Source organism: Zonotrichia leucophrys, chromosome 1A (assembly GCF_028769735.1).
Source record: "Zonotrichia leucophrys gambelii isolate GWCS_2022_RI chromosome 1A, RI_Zleu_2.0, whole genome shotgun sequence".
Lineage (NCBI taxonomy): Eukaryota > Metazoa > Chordata > Aves > Passeriformes > Passerellidae > Zonotrichia > Zonotrichia leucophrys.
Window position 1 is genome coordinate 65,535,707 of NC_088170.1, and position 19,656 is coordinate 65,555,362.

The following is a 19,656-nucleotide window of genomic DNA, read 5'->3' on the forward strand; positions in this document are numbered from 1 at the left end:
ATGAAACCTTGCCATGGTCTCTTTGGGAGGGCAGAGCCCAGGCAATCCTCACCCCTGCTAGAGATGCTGCTCCAGATGTGTGCACAGCTGGAGGGCCAGGGTGTCCCTGAGGGACCTGCTCCTTGGCTGACTGCAGGAAACATTGGCATTCCCCCAAAAAGCCCCAAAAAATCTCATTTAGAGATCCCTCAGGATTCAGCACCCAGCAGATCCCTGCTGCCTCCATGCCGTGTTCTCCCAAGCCCTGGGCCCAGGAAGACAGGGAGTGTGACTGATGTCCCACCACTGTGGGAAGCAAAGTCACAAATAATATTTACTTCCAAAAAACAACCTGAAATAACTAAAATGAATGCTCACTCACATGGATTGGATGCCAAGCTGCTGCAAGGCTGTTTCAGCAATGCCAGCAGCTGTGGGACAATGCAGCAGCAGCACATTCCCCCTGCTCCAAGGAAGTGACTTCCTCAGGGAGCCAGTGACTTCCCTGCTGGCTCAGTAGGGCAGCAGCGACCCCTGCACAGGGTTGGGGACAACACTGACATCACTGGTGTCCCCAGCACCCCTCAAAAGCACAGGCAGCTTCCAGCAGCCACAGAGTCTCACATGGGGCTCCCACACCTTCCCAGTGCTTCCTGCTCCTTCCATTTATTCCCACTGTCCATGGAGCCTCTCCCCCATCCAGCACCTCCTGTTCCTCCATTAAACTGATCCCACACACCTACCCCAACAACCATCCCAGCAGCACAAACAGCAAATAGGCAATTTAAGGCATTGCTCAGCTTCAAACAACAACAACAAAAAAAGGTGTTAAAATAGTATAATAGAATAACAAATGAGTTCAAGTGCTTGAATTTTGTAACTGTTAAAAAATTATAATAATCTAATTGCATACCCATGGAGGACAAAAAGAAGTTCCAAGAAAAAGGGTCATTTATCCAATAAAAATAAAAACTCCACAACAAAATCATCATGAGGTGCTTCATAGAGAAAAGAAATACCCAAGCAAATGCTTTGGCCATTTGACATCACAGCAGCTTCTGTTCTGCTCTGTCAGAAACAAACCCCCCACCACTCAATAATCTTAGGAAATTCCCTGGGTGAATGGTGTCACAGCTTGGGAAAACTCACCTTTGGGCTTTTTGTCTCCCACCTAAATGCCATAATAAAATCCAAGCAATGTGGTTTTCTGCAGCATCCTGGGTCTAAGGGGCTCCAGGTAAGGGGTTGTGTCACTCTGTGATCGCCCATTCTGTCTTCATTTGGCACAATAACAGCAGTACCAGGCACGTACCAATGGTTTTGGAGCTCACCTTGCACAGGCCCTTCCAAGCCAGGCTTGGGGAAGGCTCAGGGACTGCAGCAAATGCCCAGGGGCACTGAAGTCCCAAAACTGAAGTCCCAAAACCACTCCAGACCCCACCATGGTGAACTCATGACTTCATCCTAAGGCTGCAGTCCTAGGATTGAGCAGAGTTATTTCCGCCTAATGCAGGAATTATCAGAAATAAACATCTGGAAAAGCCTAGAGGGAAAAGTAAATTGCTAAACTGAAACATACCCTCCCCACAAAATAAAAAAAAAACCCAAACTGTCAAGCAGTGTGACAGCTGCACCACACCCACCCCTCCCTGGACTAGACTGAGGGTTGGGATTTTTTGGCTAAGAGGCATTATTAACTATTTGATCACGGTCTGGTAGCTGCAATTTGGGGCCATCCAGCTGCAAGGAGCCTCCAAGCCATGATGAAAAGCAGCTGCTGTAACAGTGTCCCCCTGGCCCCTGAGGACCAGAGCTGGCTCTCACGTGCTGGACAGCTGGAAATTCTTACCCTGATATGCCGTGAGAAAGCAGTTCCCAGCTCCTCAGTTCCCCACACAGCACCATTCCAGGGATTGCAAGGGGATAAAGTTCTTCCATCATGGGATTCACTCAAGCTGTATTTCAGGGACTGTCAGCAAGGAGCAACATTGCTTCAGCTGCATTCCTTCAAACCTGATCAGACCAAGACATTCCAGCCCCAAATTCACATCCCTACAGGAGGCACATCCCCACTCAAACCAGCACTCAGGGTACCATTAAAATTCTCAATAATTAGCTCCAAGGCAGGAAGGAAAAATCCATCTAGCACTATTACAGATCCCCTGAGGAATCTGCTTCCCTTAAAGCAGATGATACAATGCTCCTTAAACCATCTCCTGGCCACTCACTTGCTGCAGCTTCCAGGGAAATTACAGCTTTTCTGAACAAGGGACAATATTGTCCCTAAATTATTTACAGAGTTCAAAACTAAGGTCAAGATAAAGACTTAGAAACAGTTCAGGAAACCGTCTGGGTGGGGAGAGGGATAAAGTTGCAGTGTTACAAATGTTTCCACTGTAATAACACCCCCAAAGAGTATCTGGACAGAGCACTTCAAAGAAAATCACCAGAAATGTTAATGAAACTCTTCCATGCTCGTGACATCTGCTCCCCACAAATCCCCAATTCCTCCCCAAAGGCCCTTCCCCCAAGAGAAGCCAGGTCTCATCAGCCTCATTTTATTACTTCCAAACTCTTGACATTTTCTCTGGGGTCAAACACTCCAGACTGAAAATCTGTGTCCAAAGAAGCACTTCAGAATGTAAGAGTTCAGAAGAACCTGAATTTGTCCAAGATACTCCTCCCAGCTCACACCCCCCAGCATCCCTCACTGTGCTACAGGACATGGGAACACCCAAGGGAGACAGGTCACCCTTGAGAACAGGGCTCCAGTTCTGCTCCCAGCTGAGGTGAGGACCCAGACAAACCCATTCCATGCAATAGGGACACATTTCTTCTGCTCAAAACTAACAAAGTTTCAATATTTCACTGTTTATGCAGAATTAGACATCACCGTTCCCATGAGTTTCCTCACCATCCCCAGTCAGGATACACAATGGTAAAGATTTGTGGCTGCTAGAAATACTGTTCATGGTCATGGGAGGTCCTAATTATTTTCTCTGCAATGCCCAGCAGATTGAAAATTTTCTCCAGATGTATAAAAATGGAATTTGAAAGCCTCAAGAGCCATAAGATTACTTCCCCCAAGCCCAGAAGGTTTATATTAAAAATGTCGTTACCACAAAAAAAAAAAAGCCAAATCAGATGCATTCAAGATCAAAAACTCTTTGCACTGAGGCTGAGAAATATATAAACCTTTCTTTTTTATTCCTGATAAATACCACATGAAAGATTAACCAATAAAGTCTTTATATTTACAGAAATAACCAAGATTCAGATTCAACTGCTTCCCTCTAATCATCTCCCCACATCAGTCTCCAATGGAAAAGCAGCCAAAAAAAGCTCCACATATGCTCCTTGCAGGGCTGAGACTCATCTAAAGCTCTAAAATATGGGAAACAGTTCAATTTGCACAGTTCCCTGAATAACAAACTGAAATAAAAGCAGTTGTCATGTGCATTGTCCCTTGGTCATTATCTTGGTCTTAAAATCTTCAAAACCCATCCCTCTGCCGTACATTGGATGTGTTCAGCAAAAAGCACAGATTTCAAAATAAACCTAAATAAATGGGGCTTGGAAAAAGGAAGCTGTAAAAAAAAAAAAAAAAAAAATCCTCCTTTCTGCTTTTTTGGCAAAGCCCACCCCAAGTTCTTGTTGGTGTTCAGGCTCAGAGTTTGCCTCTTCATCCTCTCTGGGTGCTGGAGCCCAAAATGAGTCCCAGCAGAGCCTCACAGAGCGTTGTACTCCACACATTTGGAGGGGTCTGTTGGGAAGTGCTTCTGGCAAATGGTCATGAGCCTCTTCAGCCCCTGGGAAGTAACAAAACAAGGACAATTCTGTCATAAGGCTGCAGCTGTTGAACAATTTAACAGCCTACAGTATTATTAAGCTTAACAAGAAGAATTAAAAAGAAAAGGCTGGGATTTTTATTTTGGTAGTTATTCTGTTTAAAGTTTGAGGTTCTCTTCAATATTAGAGGAGTTTGTGGCATAATCAAAAAGGCTTCAAGCCCACCTGGTAAGATTCACAGTGAAGGGTCACAGCAATTCTTTAATCCCTCTTTATCACCAAGGGAACAAATGATATCATAATTAAAGATATTTACAAGAAAGCTGAATATTAAAATTAATTCTAAAGAGCAAAAAGCAATTTCAAAACAAGCTGCAGAGCCAAGACAAGACCCAAACACTTCTCAGGAGGAGAACTGTGGACACAGGACATCACAGAGGCAAACTAAGCTATCAAGGGGAAAAGGCAGAATGTGGACTTTGCAGTTCTTCCAAAGCATCAACTGCCAAAACCCAACATGACAGGAACCTTGTGATTATTTTCTTTCAAGTCACACAGAGAAGTCTAACAAAGAAGAAAGGCAATGCTGTGGTGGAGGTGTCATTCAGCAGTGACACTGCACTCCAAGATGGCAGAGTCATGTCCCTGTCATGAGACTCTCCCCATGGAAGGCAGCTCCTCACTCAGGGAAAAATGATTCCCCAGGATGGTGCTGTGGCCCCTCTCATGCAGGCAAGCATGGAAAGGCTGTCCCAGCACCTTAATGACTCCTTGTTTGGGATGTTCTCCCTCCAGAGTGCTGCAATCAGGAACAAGTTCCCTTGGGAGCACAGGTAATAAATATCCCATGTCCACTTTGAACCAAACTTGCCAAACAAGACCCAAATATCTTTAAACATGAAGAACATACATGTTTAAAGCCAACTCTGTTTTGGTGCTGCAGTGAGTTGGGTAATTTAGAAGCAGAGGTATGAAATTCCCAGTGGGAAGATGAACTCAAGGATTTCCTTGGCCAACAGAGGAAGCCCCAAAAGCAGAGAAGGGACCAACTGGGGAATTCACACACATCTCCCACAAGGTTCTGTTATGCCAAGAGAGACCAAGCAAGGATCCAGAGCAGAGATCCGTCTGCCCAGGGGTGGCAAATGGACAGAGAAAGCCAATTATTGAGCAGCCTGGTCTGCAAGGTTCCCCTGCCAGGGGAGTTGGAACTTGACAGTCTCTTAAAGTCTCTTTCAATCCATTCTGTGATTCTATGACACAGACCACAACAATATTATTTAGTTTAAAACTATTTCATCCATTAAATACTTCCTATTTCATCCATTAAATACTTCCAAGCATAATTGGAGGCTGACTCTGAAGATGCATAATCCACATGCCAATTTTCACCTTACAAAATAATTGGTCACATTTAATTTGTTGTCTCTGTTAAGTGTCTGGAGGCCCCCGTGACTTCACATTGATATTTTTTCAGGTTATGCTATTAAAAACTAGAGTTGAAGAGAAACCAAAGGTTATGCTCATAGCCCAAATACAGAGAGACTCAGAGCAGAAGGGGAAGTTGCATTTTGCAAGCAATTTCCTTGCAGACATCTGCAGAAGCTGAAAAGCAACAGGAGTCCTGCTGCTGAAGAAGGAAGACATTTATAAATATCTCCCCTACCAGGAGCTCTGAGCTCCATGATGCTCCTCTGAAGGTTCCAGAGTTAACCCAGAAGTTTTTTTTATCTCAATGAAACTGCAACTGGCAAGAGCCAAACACATTTACCAATACCAAGAGAGAAAACTTGTTTCCTCAGACCTGTCCATCCACTGTGTGGAAAGGACAGAGTAGAAAAACAGCACTGCTACTATTTCCACAACCAGAAGCCCACATGAGTATGATGATGCCCAGGAGGAATTAAACCTGGAATTTTGAGCCCAGATTCCTGAACTTCTTAATGAATGCATTAATTATATATTATTATATAGTATATATTAGTATCTAGTATATTATTTATACTATATTTATAGTATATTTATTAGTATATAGTATATATTAGTATACAATATATTATTTATTATAGTGTATTTATAGTATATTTATTAGTATATAGTATATATTAGTTTATTACATATTAGTTGCAGAAACAGTCAGTAGGACTGAATTTTACAGTATTAAATTCTGTGCATGTTTAAAGCAGGAGTTAAGCAGTGAGAGGCCTCAGGAGAATCAAGCCTGTCTCCACAGCTGCTTTGGTGCCCATGCAGGATCACAGCAGCTCAGAAAAACCCATGAGACTGTTCCTGGCCCAGCACTGAGGAGCCTCCATGTCCAGGATGAGCTGCTGTTACCTGGATGTTCTGCTTGACACAAACTAAACCTGTCCATTTCTGGGACCTGATACCACATCACCTCATGTTACCACGACATGGATGTTTCTCAAAGACTCCCCTAGACAAGCAGACCTGTTGGATTTCCAAAGCTGCCATTACCTGGATGTATTTCCTCTGAGTTTCATCGTTGAGCACGTGGGCCACGTGCTTGGAGAAGATCTTCTCGCGGCCCGTGCGCGCGTGGATGCCGACCATGGTGACGCCGATGGGCCAGGGGGCGTTGCCAATGGCCATCTGCAGGTAGGCATCGTTGGCCTGCACAGGGAAAGGCACACTCAGCACCACAGCAAGCATTTCTGCACTGCCAGCTGCACTTAAAGCCCCATTCCAGTGTCCCTGATCTGGTGTCACCAACTGCACAACGCACCTTCCCACGTGGAACTCCGAGGGAAGCAAGGACTGTGCACTGTCCCTCACGAAAAAAAAAGAACTGGATAAGGCAGTCTGATTATCTTGACCAAAACTAAGGTTTACTGGGATTATTTTCAACTCAACCATCTCTGGTTAAATAAGGTTATATTTGTAACCCAGAGCAGTAGCAGCAGTAAATCAATCAGGAATTTCCCCATCAAAAGCACAGATCCTGTTTTAAAGCTGTACACAGACAACATTCCTGGGGAAAAACAGGGATAAAACTCAAAGGGAAAATTAATAGAAAGAAAGGCAGAAAGGAAGAGAAGTATAGAGCTGAAAAAAGCCCAACATAACAACTGAGAACCAGCAAGTGACAGATACAATTACAGAAAAAACCTGAAGGACATGGAACAGGACATTCCTTCTCTATTAGAGCAGCTACAAAACTCACTGATAAGGAGTTCATTTATCACCTCCTATTCAGAAACTGGACAATAGGAAGCAGCAATCATGACCAGTGGCTGCAGATTCTTTCCAGCTAGCACTGAACAGACTGGGAGGTGAATAATGAACAAGGCAGGGGTGGCAGACAGACCTAAAGCAAATCTGAGGAGAGGACAGAGTTTAGTCATCACCTGCATGAGGCAGAATCTGGACAGTCTTAGTGAAATACCCTCTTGGTGACTTAAATATACTTTTGTGATGAAACAGTGTGTGAACAAGCAATTAAAGACCCTTGAAGGACTGTCACAACAGGGTTAATTAAGGCTGAGTGGACAACTTGCATTCTGGCATTTGCCTGCTGTCAACACATTGATTTCAAAATTAAAATCTTCCAAGCTTTTCGACTAACAAAGCAGCAAGAATTTGTGGCTGACAGTATTCACTAGGGTGCACAAAGCAAGCAGCAGGCAAAAAGAGACAGAAAACCAAAGTAGGCAAAAAGAAGCAAGTCTTCTAGAAAGTAAAATTGAAAAGGATGTATCTGTAAAAGCATTAGCCTAATGTAAAAAAAACAAAAACAAAACATCCAAATGTGTACTCAAGTCATCCAAAATCTCTGTGAAGTTTACTTAAAGCAAGCACCTCCAGGAGAGAGAAGCACTGCTGATTAACCCAGAGATACACCACATTCCTGCATGCTCATTAGTTTGAGAAGGTATTGGAAAGGGAATTTCCACATAATGATGACAACCAAGAGAAAAAAATGCTTCAAAATAAAATCCCACTATCATACATCCCACGTGTTCAGTTCTGCTTCCAAATGATTTGGATTAAATTTGCCTTAGGCCATACAAAGTTTTTTTCAGCATCAAAAGAAGGTTTGCTTGCTTACTTGACAAATTATGTCAAATCCTCACAAGAATAGTAAGAAATACTAGAAATTTGAAGGCAAAAGACAGCTCAGTTTCCTCTGCATATACAAGCTGCTTCAGCAAATGCTATTGGTATTTAAGTTTCATTTCTGAAGGCAGCTACAAATAAAACCTAATACTGCCTTTGATCTTGTGTCCTAAAGTACTTCTGCCTCCTGCAGTGAGCAGACTTCATCCAAAAAATCTTCTCATTAACTCACCTCAGCTTTACCAGGCCACTTAATGTGAGTTTAGACAAAGAAAGGGACAGTGCCTCACATCCAATAACTCCGTTTGCCTCAATTAATTCCTAATTAATTAATCATCAACACCCTATTACTATTAAATACCTTCATTTAACCTTAGAACATCAGGTTTCCCCTTGAGGAATGCCTCTGCAGCTTAATATACCCATCTCTGAGGAAAATTTTCTTCATGTTTACAAAGCTGTGCAGTTTCATGAACCTCAAAAGCTCTTCTGTCAGGCTGTGGATCAAACACTACTTAGAGCCTAACATTTCACAGCCATTTTTCATTTTGTTGGGATAGATGTTGTATTTCCAGCTATGCATCTTCAAAATTAAAAAAAATATGGGAATGCTGAAGCAATAAACTCAATCTTTTACACCCAGACAGCATGAACATGACAAAAGGAAAAGTACAAACAAACATACCTTCACATATTCTCTTTGCAACATAAATTTAATAATATCTGTTATTGATTCTTTGATGTCTGCAGGAAGTGTCTACAGGAGAGAGGGAAAAGAAAAAAAAAGACATTTATTTTAGAACAGCAGCCCAGGAAAATCATCTTACTCAGCATTTATGCAAAGTTTAGCAACTACCCTTGCTTGAGGAGTTTCACAAAGGAAAACATGTTCATTATTCAGATGTAGGATCTGAAGAGGAGAGGTTAAGTGGTTACACCTGGTAGCTGATGGCAAAGTGCAAAATGCAACCCCAATTTTCTGTCATGTTTGCAACCCAGGGAGCAGGTGCTGCTTTAAACAGCTGGAAAAGCAGGGAGTGGGCAGATTTCACTGAGATAAAACCAGAACTGGGTGTCAGGAGCTGTAGATACAGAAACTGTCAGCAATTCACTTATCCCCTCTCCTGCAAGGGCCCTGATGCTGGGGACTTGGGAAGCAAAGCAGAGGCATTTGAAGGTGATTCACCCTTTTGCGGAGCTTCCTGAAGAGCGGCCGCAGGTAGGACTCGGTCTGTTTCTGGGTGGCGCTGTTCAGCTTCCCCTGCACGCCCCGCTTCACGTAATCCTCCCTGGCATTCAGCTCCTTGGCCCACACTCCCAGGAGGAACTGCAGGGAGCAAGCACAGCTGTGTCATGGTGCCATCTACTGACAGAACACAGGGCTAAGCCAGCAAGGCAAGGTGAGGTTTTTTTGGAGAAATCTGAGTTAGGAAGGTTAAACCTTTTTCAGAGGGATAGGAACAACTCTGTTATCTTAAATGTACACACACTAATTAAAGCTGCAGCTCTTGCTGTGACTTTGATTACCACAACAGCTACACAGGCACTGGCTGACTCAGCTGAGAGGCAACACAGCTTTCTTGCCAGGAAACAATTTCCTGCCATCCACTTGAACCTGTGGACTTCCTTTAAAACTCTCCAATTTCACTGCCAGTATTAGGTGACATTCCAATTCAGCTTGCACTGTTCCAAGGAAACTCCTCCACAGGTTTTGATGCCACAGTACCACACAGAGGCAGCTGCAGACAACTGCCTCAAATATCACATGAAAATCAAAACCTTATTTATTTTGTCTGGAAAAGCAGGAGCAGATTTTGAAGAATGCTTCTCTCCCAAGAGCTTTTTCCCAGATTTGGCACAAGTCACTGCTGTGACTAACAAAAGCTGTGGAGTGCCAAGCATTTCAAAAAACCCACATCTTACACATAACAGGAGAGATTTTCCTCTCAAGCAGCTGAAACCCATCCTTCTATTCTTGAAATGTATTCTGCATGGCATTAATAATATGACACAACTACAGAATAATTTGAGTTTGTTACCTTCAAGAATTTGGTTATGATGTCCATATCATAGTGATCATCACCCCGTCCTAGGGATTCTCCCAAAGCCTGGAAAAGGGGGAAAAAAAGGCAATTATTTCTACTTTGTCTAGTCTGGCAGCACCACCACAGCAGAGGCAGAGCATGGTTCACTGCATGAACCATGTGTTTGGGATTTCTTGTGGAATTTATTGCACAAACTGCAATAAATTCCTCAAGAAATCCCAAACACTGGTCATGGAACAGCTACAAATGCTACTGAAATTCATTAATCTATTAAAAACATTTACATCACAAGGGCAATAGGATTATTTCTGAAAAGTCAATGCAACAGTAATTCTTCAGTCATTACTACTAAATTATTGGCATAATTAGCAGCTGTCTGACTGCACTGTATTAAGGGGAACTGTGGGTGCACTACATTTTTTGAGATCCCCAAAGCCATCAATTAACCTAATTATTTTGTTATGCTATTTCAATTCTCTGATGTACTGGGGCTTTTTATCATTTAATTGCAACTGTGAATTTGAGGGAACAAATTTTTTTAAAAAACCCCAAAATCTAGCAACAAACCACTAAAAAAGCCCAGCTGTATGCTCCAATTCTCCACCATCCTACCAAAACCTCAAAACTGTAAATACTAACAGTAAGTTTTATAAACATTTTCCAGTGGGCATAGTTGGATTTATAATCTATTTCCATTGCCCTCATGTTTCCAAAGTGAGTTTTATTTTTAAAAATCTCCTAGATTTGGAATCAAATTCAATGTAAGCCTTCATGCTCAAGGCCATGCAGCTGAAGTAACACAAAATTAAGATGCAGTGTTTTCAAACTTCTTAGAAAAAGATTGTTTGCATGGCTCAAACCAAGCCTGCCCTACTACCACAAAAAGGGGTAATTTTAAGAGCTAACATATCAATAAAATTCAGATCCAATACAACTCCTGCTATCCACTCTGGTACTGCAATTCTTTTAAACCAGAACCCCTGGCACCACAACAAAAAACCCAGATTATTTTTTAATAATAATGTATATACTTCAGCTTTCAGTTATAAATCATATTATTTCTTAAACACACTTTTGGAAGGATGTTATGAAGATTAACTCCTGCAAAGAGTTTTGAAGATTAAGGGTAAAAGTCTTCAGCTCAAGTTAATGTGCTTTTCAAAACATAATCCTGAAATACCAGGTGCTGAATGCATTTCCTGGCACTTACACAAACACCACAGGATTCTTTCAGAACAGAGCAGCCATTTGTAATCAAGTTTTTGGGACACATTGTGTCTGCACTTACATTTCCTGTGGTCTGCTTCTGATGTTTTTTTTTTTTGGGTCCTAGATGTTTTTATATCAGATATTTTTTCTGTGTGTCTATTTTTCAGTCCTTCCTCCTTGTATAGGGAAAATTAATTGGTACTGATCTTATTACCCTCTAAAATATTTATTAGAAAGGCTTTGGCATTTTTGAACAGTAATGTACTGGTATTAAATTTTCTACTTCTGAAATCCTGGAGAATGAATCTTTACTGTATCACTGTCTTGGCAGGCAACACCTGTCCCCTTTGGGATGAAATGTTGTAAAAAAAGACCACTTGAGTTTTCATTTGTAAATTTTCTCCTTAAGAATACTCCAAAATGCCCAAGTCAGCTGTTGAAAAAAAGACAACTTTGTCTAAACAATCCTGAAGCTTCCTCACAGCAACAAACCACATCTAACATCCCTTAGTTATGACCTATCCCATACCTCTAGCTCTTCAATAGTAGTATTCTCCTCATGGACCTTCAGGTCATTCTGGGAGTCATCATCTCCTGCTTCTTGGCCACCCACAATTTCATTCAGATACTGCTGATCAATCTTATCCAAAGCAGCCTTCAGGTCATTTCTCAAGCCCTAGGAAACAGGAAAAAAGAAAAAACAAAAAGAGATTGGTTTATAAAAAAACCCTCAAGTAAATAAAAGCAATTCAGTACTTTGATGCCGCTACCAAATTGTCAATGTGAGCATCAAACTTCTGTTTAAAGTGCAAATTTTGTAAAAACACACATAAGGGTTTAGTGTTGTTTGAATTTAACTGAACTCCAACAACTTCAGCACTTAACAAAAATCAGGTGCATGAACTTCTCAAGTACTCATACCTATGAAAATTACTTTTTACAGTATTTTCACCAAAAGAAAAGCCTGGAGGATGGAATCAACCTCTAAGACTTTCTTCAAGGCATTTTCTCCAAGCAATGCATTGAACCACCCCAAAACAAATGAAAACCAGACCATAACCATCATCAGCTCTACAAGTCCTCACATCTGCCCTGAAAAAAGCTGTAAATAAGTCTCACTCCTTCAGTGGCAGATATAAAACAATAATATTGCTTCCTTTTATTACAAATTATTTAAACATAGCAGAATGTTTTCTATAGGTTCACTGTTTAAAACCCTCAGCTTTAGAAGAGGTGAATAAAAAATCCAGAATCAGTTTAAAACCATATATAAAGTTAAAGGGTTCTTTCAAATAGAACAAAACACACCTTAACCACAGTTGAAGGATTTGCCTTCTCATCTTGAGACATAAAATATACAGCTCTATAAAGGAGTATGACATTCCCTACCCTCAGATAAATTCAGCTACTCCACAGGGAATGGATATGCACAGTTACTTCCTCTCTTCCATCATCATACTTAGCTGTCTGGAGCATTTCTATTAATCATTTAGTTACTCTAAAAATGTCTGAACCACAAGGCTGATTGACTAAGCAACATCCAGAATCCCCCTAGACAGCAGCAGGAGTGGCTGAAACATGTAACAAAAATCCAGCACAACCCCATTTCTGGGCTCTCTATTTCCTAATCCTGCTCCTGTGTGATCAATGTCCCTGGAAGGGAAGTTTTCATAAGCAGAGCTTTTATTTCCAGATCTGTTTATCTTTATTTTAAAGACTTGGAGAGGAAAAGGTTTCCCTTTTATGGGCAGCCCCAGGAAAGATATTTAAAACAATTCAGTTTGCCACAATTAGGGAAGAAAATGCAAATTGTCACTCTGTTAGGAAGGCTGTAAATTTGGTTAACAGTAAATGCAAAACAAACCTCAATTGTATCTCCTCACTTAACTGATCTTTCCTTAAGACAAAATGAAGAAATTAATTAGATCTTCAAATCTAAGAAATTAATTTGATCTTCAAGTTAGTTTTTGAGTTGATGGCTACTTTTAATTGAAGGGGGGAAAATGACACTTCCACAACAAGTTACAGCTCTGGAATTCAAGAATTTGAAAAATCATTTATATCCCAGAGACACAGTATGCAGCTCTTAGTTACCTGTGCCATCTCAGGGTGCACATAATCACAAACACAGGATTATTTTAACAGTAAATGGCTTCTCTGCTCATTAAAAAGCAGGGGCAGAACAAACTGGGGTACAAGTGCCACCTGAAAGCCCCTTTACCAACTGTATAGGGCTGAACTCTGTAACTTAATTAGAATTATGCACAAAAATCTGATGTTTAACATAGTTTCTCAGCAAATATAAAAAATTTTAAAAGAGACAAGAGGCCATATTCTCTTTGCTGTCTATTACCCCCTCCTCCTGAAAATTAACAGCTACTGAAAATTATTTTCAGTAATTTTTCTAGGGTTACTTACACCATGAATAAGTAACTAAGAGCCAGGCTTACCTTGTTCACTTCAGGTGCAAGAATTTCTATCTTCCTCAGACGTTGAAATGCATCATAATCTGTTTCTCCAAAGAGCCTGATGGGCTCACCCCTCTCTCGTAACCTCCTGATAACCTGAAAAGAATCAAAGCACTCCCTGACACATAAAGGAAGCAAAATAAAACCCAGAATGACAGATTTATTTACTTTGCTTAGAATAACAAGCTGAGCTAGACTGGAGAGGAAATGGCAATATTTTAAGCAGTCAAAAAATGTTCCAGACACTTTACAATCTAAATATAAAATTCCCACGGTATTTCAGTGAAAGGTCATTCCAAATATTACTGATCCAAATTTTGCATAAAATCCCAGGCTGGCTGATACAGCCAAACTTCTTCCTGCTCTGACTTGTTTAAACAAATACACAAAAATCATCCCTCTGGCAGAGCTTAAAAACCATTTTCAAAATCACAAAGGAACTTGACAATAATCTCACTCACCTATTTGTCTTGGCAATAAAAAGAAGAGCTGGGCTGCAGGTTGTCCCAGCACAGCTGTGAGATGATCTGCTGAAAACCCCCATCTTTAAGCATTTGGGAAATATGAAGTCCCAAAATCTAATGGGATAGTTACTTTAAAAGCAGATATAACAGAAGGGAAAAAGCCTCCCTCAACTCAATTCAAATCTCAAACCAAACACAAAACCAACAACCCCCATTACAAAACCTGAATATCCTGACAAATTAAGGGGAGGTGTGACATGCTTGGATGACCTCAGCTGTGAATTTCAGTATTTCCAAGATTAGAGTGTATTCTGTACTTCTGAACTTCCTGCTTCTGCTCTGGGGTGTGGATCTGTTTGTGAACTTAAATCCACACAGGCATTTTTACCCTTAGAAAAGGCAAAGAACAACCCAGCTGCTCTGGCTTTAGCACTGTTTCTTCTAGAGGCTAAGGTGAACTTCCAAAACATGATTTCTAAATTTGTGCTCAGACCAACAAGTTACAAAGAAAAGAAGCTCAGGGAAAAATAAATCTCAGAAAAAATCAGCATGCCATCTTCAGTGCTATCCAAGAGTAATGCTGATATTCAGGATCTCTCTGAAAGAGCTGTAAAATGTTATAAAACATCTGTGTAAATCCCTGTAACAGAGAGGCTCTACCCATCTGCACCTCCCTATGCATTCAATTGGACACCAGAGCCCTGATAAGCAAAGATAATCAATGATTGCTAACTGCAAAAATGGAAGCTTGTTATTAAATAAAACTGCCATAAAAAGTACAGCTCACTGGATGGAACAGCCCTAACAATAAATTTCAGGTGCATTTGCTGTAAACTCAAGGAGTGAGTTTATGGTTTTTGATTTTACCTCCTGTCTGGAAAGAGTCATTGGTAACTTTTCCTCTGCCAGTTCGAGTTCCAGCACTGGATTTGATGTAGCCAGAGGTTTCTCCTCCTCTTCCTGCTGCTGTACCTACATTCAACAGACAAAGTTACTCCTCTGCAATGGAAACAAACCCACATATTGATGGGAAATGATGGCAAGATAGAGAACTCTGGAACACAGACTTCAGTATGACTAAATAAACCTTCAGTTTCATAGTTTTATGGGTTTATAGTCCATAATTGCATCTCACAAAACAATAAAAGTTCTTGATAATATCAAGAATAACACTGCTGCAGGTTGCAGGAAGCACTCTGTCCAGCAAACAGAAAGGACAATTGCTGAAGTTTGGCTGTCACTTCAGCACGTAGATGCCAGCACTGGTGCCAAAAATAACAAATCCACCCTCTGCCTGTTGATTCCTGCCCCTGTCCCATCCTTCCTACCCATGCAAGACCATTTGCATCAATGTGTGATGAACCAGAAGGGGGAAATTATTCAAACAGAAAAAATACTCTGACAAACACAAATACTGGGACTGTTCCCAGCCTGCTTCACTTCCTCATGCAGCTCCCAGAAGGACAGGAAGGAAAACTCCAGAGCAGGGTGAGAGTGGAGCTGCCTCTCCCAGGGCCAGTTCCAGTGTTTATTACCAGCAGCTTCAACAGGATCAGCACAGTTAGCAGTGATCCAGTTTCTGTTGGGTTTTGAGAGGCAATGCACCTCTCCAACCTTGTTTTAGGTAATGCACCTCTCTAACAACCTTGCCTGCTTCTTACAGGTAAAAAAAAAAACAAAAAAACCCCAAAAAAGACACAGCTCCTCATAGGAACAGGATTCCTCTTAGCCTAAAAGAAGGTTCCTGAATCAAAGAGAGCCTCTCTTCTTTATTATTCAGTATTTTAATAATGCAAAGCAACTCTTTGATCAAAGTAACTTTGAGGCAGCAGCCATGTAACTACAGCTCCCTGTATAAGCTCAAATTCAACATTTCTGACAGCAGCAGCAGACTGCTGGTGGTAATATTCCTATAATGAGGAAATCTCTTCAGTGCTCACTCATATATTGTTCATTCTTCATTTATTTCCTTTCTGTACTTGCTAAAAGGGAAACAATCCAAAGAATGCCAGAGCAGCCTGCAGCATTCCCTTTGCATGGGCAGCCTCTATTAGGGTTGATCAATATGAGGAAGTTACTGGACAGAAATTTTCTTTTTATTTTTAATAGGCTTTTTATTCTTTCAGCCTGTATTTGGGTTGATCAATCTGAGGAAGGTGCTGGACAGAAATTATTTTTTTATTTTTAATAGGCTTTTTATTCTTTCAGGACACAGTGCCAGCCTTGCTCAGGTGTCAGTGTGACTCTGTGTGGATGGATACATCCCTGGGGCTTCAGCAACAAGATTCAGTAATTTCAGATGTACAAATCTACATTCAATGCTGGTTTAGCAAACACAGAAAAAAATCAAAAAATCAATCCTACAAGTACAGATGTTTGGAATGAACAAGGGAAAGACAATTAAATCAATGTTTAACACATAAAGGGAGGGGGAAAATAAAACTTCCATCAATGCAGGGAAGGAGGAATTGACAGGGGACAGAAAATATGGAAGAAGGTGTAAATTTTTTTTACATTTAGTCCCAGAGCAGAAAGATACATACAAATTTTAACTTACAAACATTCTTGAAATCATAAAGAGATAGCAGCACAGGAAGAAAAGATTTGATCCATTCTGTCAGCTGGACTACAAGTTATAAGCAGTATCTTTACCACTGTTATTTTGTTTCAGTGCTTTCTTCAAGCAAGTGAAATTATTCCAACTTATTAAGTCTAAGCAAAGTAAAAAAAGCACCTGCATTTAAAAGGAAATCAGTCTGTGTTCCATGTCTCATTAACAGAGTAAAGAACCAATGCAGAAATCTGGGAGGCTCTAAGAAGATACCAAATTTAACAAAGTAACTTATTTTAAAACCATTGTCAGGGTTGCATTTCACACCCAAACTGCTGTGCAGCAGCACAGGTAACTCCACTTGAACCACATCAGGTTCTGAAGAATTCCAGCTAATGCCCAGGAGGCAGCAGGCAGCCATGTGCCCTTGGAGGAGCAGCTGGATCCCCAGAGCTTTCCCAGGACTTTCTGCTGCGCGTTCCCAGAATCGTTTTGGCACCGACGTTCAAATGTGCACAAACAGATCAAGGTTTCAGAATAAGTCACTAACTGGGTAAAGGTCACTGGAAAACAAAGCTCCTATTTGTGCCCTCTAACAGCAAACAAGATTATGAAACTGTCTTCCCCAGGGAATGCATCCCCCTCCCAGACACCCCGTCAGGCAGGCAGGCAGGCACACACACTTGGAAAAGACAACAACATTCTTTCCATTTCAGGAAACTCTTGCCCTGACACCATTACAAGGCAGATAAAGCCTTCCAGATCACCCATTTGTTGCAAAATGCACCCCAGGTTACCAATTGTTTCTAATATTTGGCCAGCAAGAATATAAATGCTGTTGTTGCACAGCTTCAGTGCTGGGTGGTTAATGGCCAAAACCCAAATACAAATTTAGGAGAGTCGGCAAATCTTTTTTGATGCACACCCACACTATACTGATTTCTTTTGGACGTTTTGACAATGAAGATGGGATAAAATTATCCAAATGTCTCCATTTTCTCAGTAAGGGGAGGAAGGTGGCTATATCAGATCCAGTGTTCATGCCTAACAACACAATTTCATAAGAAAGGAAGACAAGCTTTGATCCCGAGCCACTTCATGCTTTCCACAAATAAAAACAAACAAACAAAAAAGGAAACAAAAGGCAAACCATAACACAAACTTAAGTAGCTGTACGTCATGCATATCTTTTCCTGCATTGAAAATGGTTTGGAAAGTCATACCTCTCCAGGTGGCTTCTCATTTACAGGCTAATGTATAACATTAACAGATTGAACAAAGAACAACAATTATCATTAACAACATTGATATTGTTGGTAAAAAAAAATAAAATGCAGACTTCAAAATAAACACAGCAAGTCCTGGAAGAACAATTTCCATACCTTGTAGCCACATCTCTGGAAGTAGGCCTCCTCTTCCTTTTTAGCTAACTCACTGCGTTTGAAATATTTCTTATTGCCCTAAGAGAGAAGAGAGTTGTTACCAGCTCAGAATTTTGCATGGTTGAGCAAAAATGGCTCAAACTTTCTTACTTGGCTTGGTGAATTCAGCTACATCCTTTCCCAGAGATGCCTAGCTGGAAGCACCTCTGAAATCAGCAATATAGAGTTACTTTGCAGGATATATGTAGAAGCAGAATTAAAAGTACAACGTGCTTGCCAGCACTTTAGAAAACCCAAATTTTTTGTTATGTAAGGCCTTGGTGTAAAGCTTCACTTCAGACATGCACAACCAGACCCAGGATGTCCATAGTAAACACATCATTTGACATTAAATCAAGGAGGTGGGAGAGATCACATTTACACACAGTATTTTATAAGCTTGCTTGGAGAAGCTTTGTAGAAATGTGCCTGAAAAGACATTCCAGACACACAACAGCTGGAAAATGTGGTCACCCAAAGCATTTTCCTTGATTAGTACAAACTACGACTTCTTCCCTCATGCTTGGCCTGACATACAACAGCCTCTGACCTCAGCTCCCTCCTTCAGGCTCTGATGCCAAAACCCAAAATCAGACACCCCTGAAAGAGGTTCTGCTGTACTGTGGGGTTTTTGGGTACACAAACTGCTCACACCCTGCCTGGATATGGGGTTTTTAGGGGCACACACACTGTCACACCCCACCTGGGTATGGGATTTTTAGGCACACACACTCCACTCATACCCTGCCCAGATATGGGGTTTTTAGACAAACACAAAAAGCTCACACTCCACAGGGATATGGGGTTTTTAGGCACACACACCCTATCCGGGTATGGGGATTTTAGGCACACACACACCACTCAGACATGCCCGGGTATGGGGTTTTTAGGTTCACACCCTACCCAGGTATGGGGTTTTTAGCACACACACACCGATCACACCCTGCCCGGGTATGGGGTTTTTAGGCACACACATACCGCTCAGACCCTGCCCGGGTATGGGGATTTTAGGCACACACAGACTGTCAGACCCTGCCCGGGTATGGGCAGAACGCGGCTGTGAGGAGGAAAGAAACCGCACTCTGCTCACCAAAGTTCGCACTGACATTTCTCATCTCCCGGTGCCCGAAATAAACTAAACCAGCCCCAAAGCCCATGGAACAGAGCGAGGCTGAAGCCAAGCTGCGCCCCCGCCCCAAATTCCTCCTGGCTCCTGCCAATCCCATCCTGGCTCATCCCGGCCTAGGCCGCCCCCTGCCCCGGCCCATCCCGGGCCGCTCCCGCCTCACCGCCGCCCCCCTCCCGGGACCCCCAGCCCGGGCGGCTCCTGCTGTCCACGCCGGCCGCCCTCACCCCCAGGAGCTCCTTCTCCTCCAGCTGTTGGCGCTTCCTGCTGATCTCCCGCTTCAGGATGTCCATGGCGGCCTCGGGAAGCGCCGCAGGAAAACAACAGCGTCACTTCCAGGGAGGCCGCGCCGCCGCGTGGCGCCCCCTGGTGGCTCGGAGGAGCGGCGGGAGGGGCGCGTCAGGCCCTGCTCCTGAGTGACAATGACAGACGAGAGGAGATGGCCGGAGATGGCCTCAGTTGTGCCAGGAGACGTTTAGACTGGATATTAGCAAAGGTTTGTTCAGTATCTATGTAATCTCATGTTG

The 19,656-nt window shown here is 42.0% G+C and overlaps 1 protein-coding gene across 3 annotated transcripts; it reads right to left on the minus strand.

The window, feature by feature from the left end:
• Positions 1-3,153: 3,153 nt before the first annotated feature.
• PRPF18 (pre-mRNA processing factor 18) lies at positions 3,154-19,445 on the minus strand. 3 transcript variants are annotated; one of them, XM_064703009.1, is made up of 11 exons: positions 19,357-19,445; positions 17,965-18,042; positions 17,806-17,832; positions 14,899-15,003; positions 13,550-13,663; positions 11,629-11,775; positions 9,885-9,953; positions 9,032-9,172; positions 8,531-8,602; positions 6,247-6,402; positions 3,154-3,788 (listed from the first exon to the last, which is right to left on the minus strand). In XM_064703009.1, the coding sequence occupies exons 1-11, from the start codon at positions 19,420-19,422 to the stop codon at positions 3,708-3,710; spliced, it is 1,056 nt and encodes a 351-aa protein (XP_064559079.1). In that variant the 5' UTR covers positions 19,423-19,445; the 3' UTR covers positions 3,154-3,707. The 3 variants fall into 3 exon arrangements, with proteins under 3 accessions (XP_064559079.1, XP_064559080.1, XP_064559081.1); XM_064703010.1 differs by lacking the exon at positions 17,806-17,832; XM_064703011.1 differs by lacking the exons at positions 17,806-17,832; positions 19,357-19,445 and adding an exon at positions 18,115-19,205.
• Between the last annotated feature and the right edge of the window lie 211 nt (positions 19,446-19,656).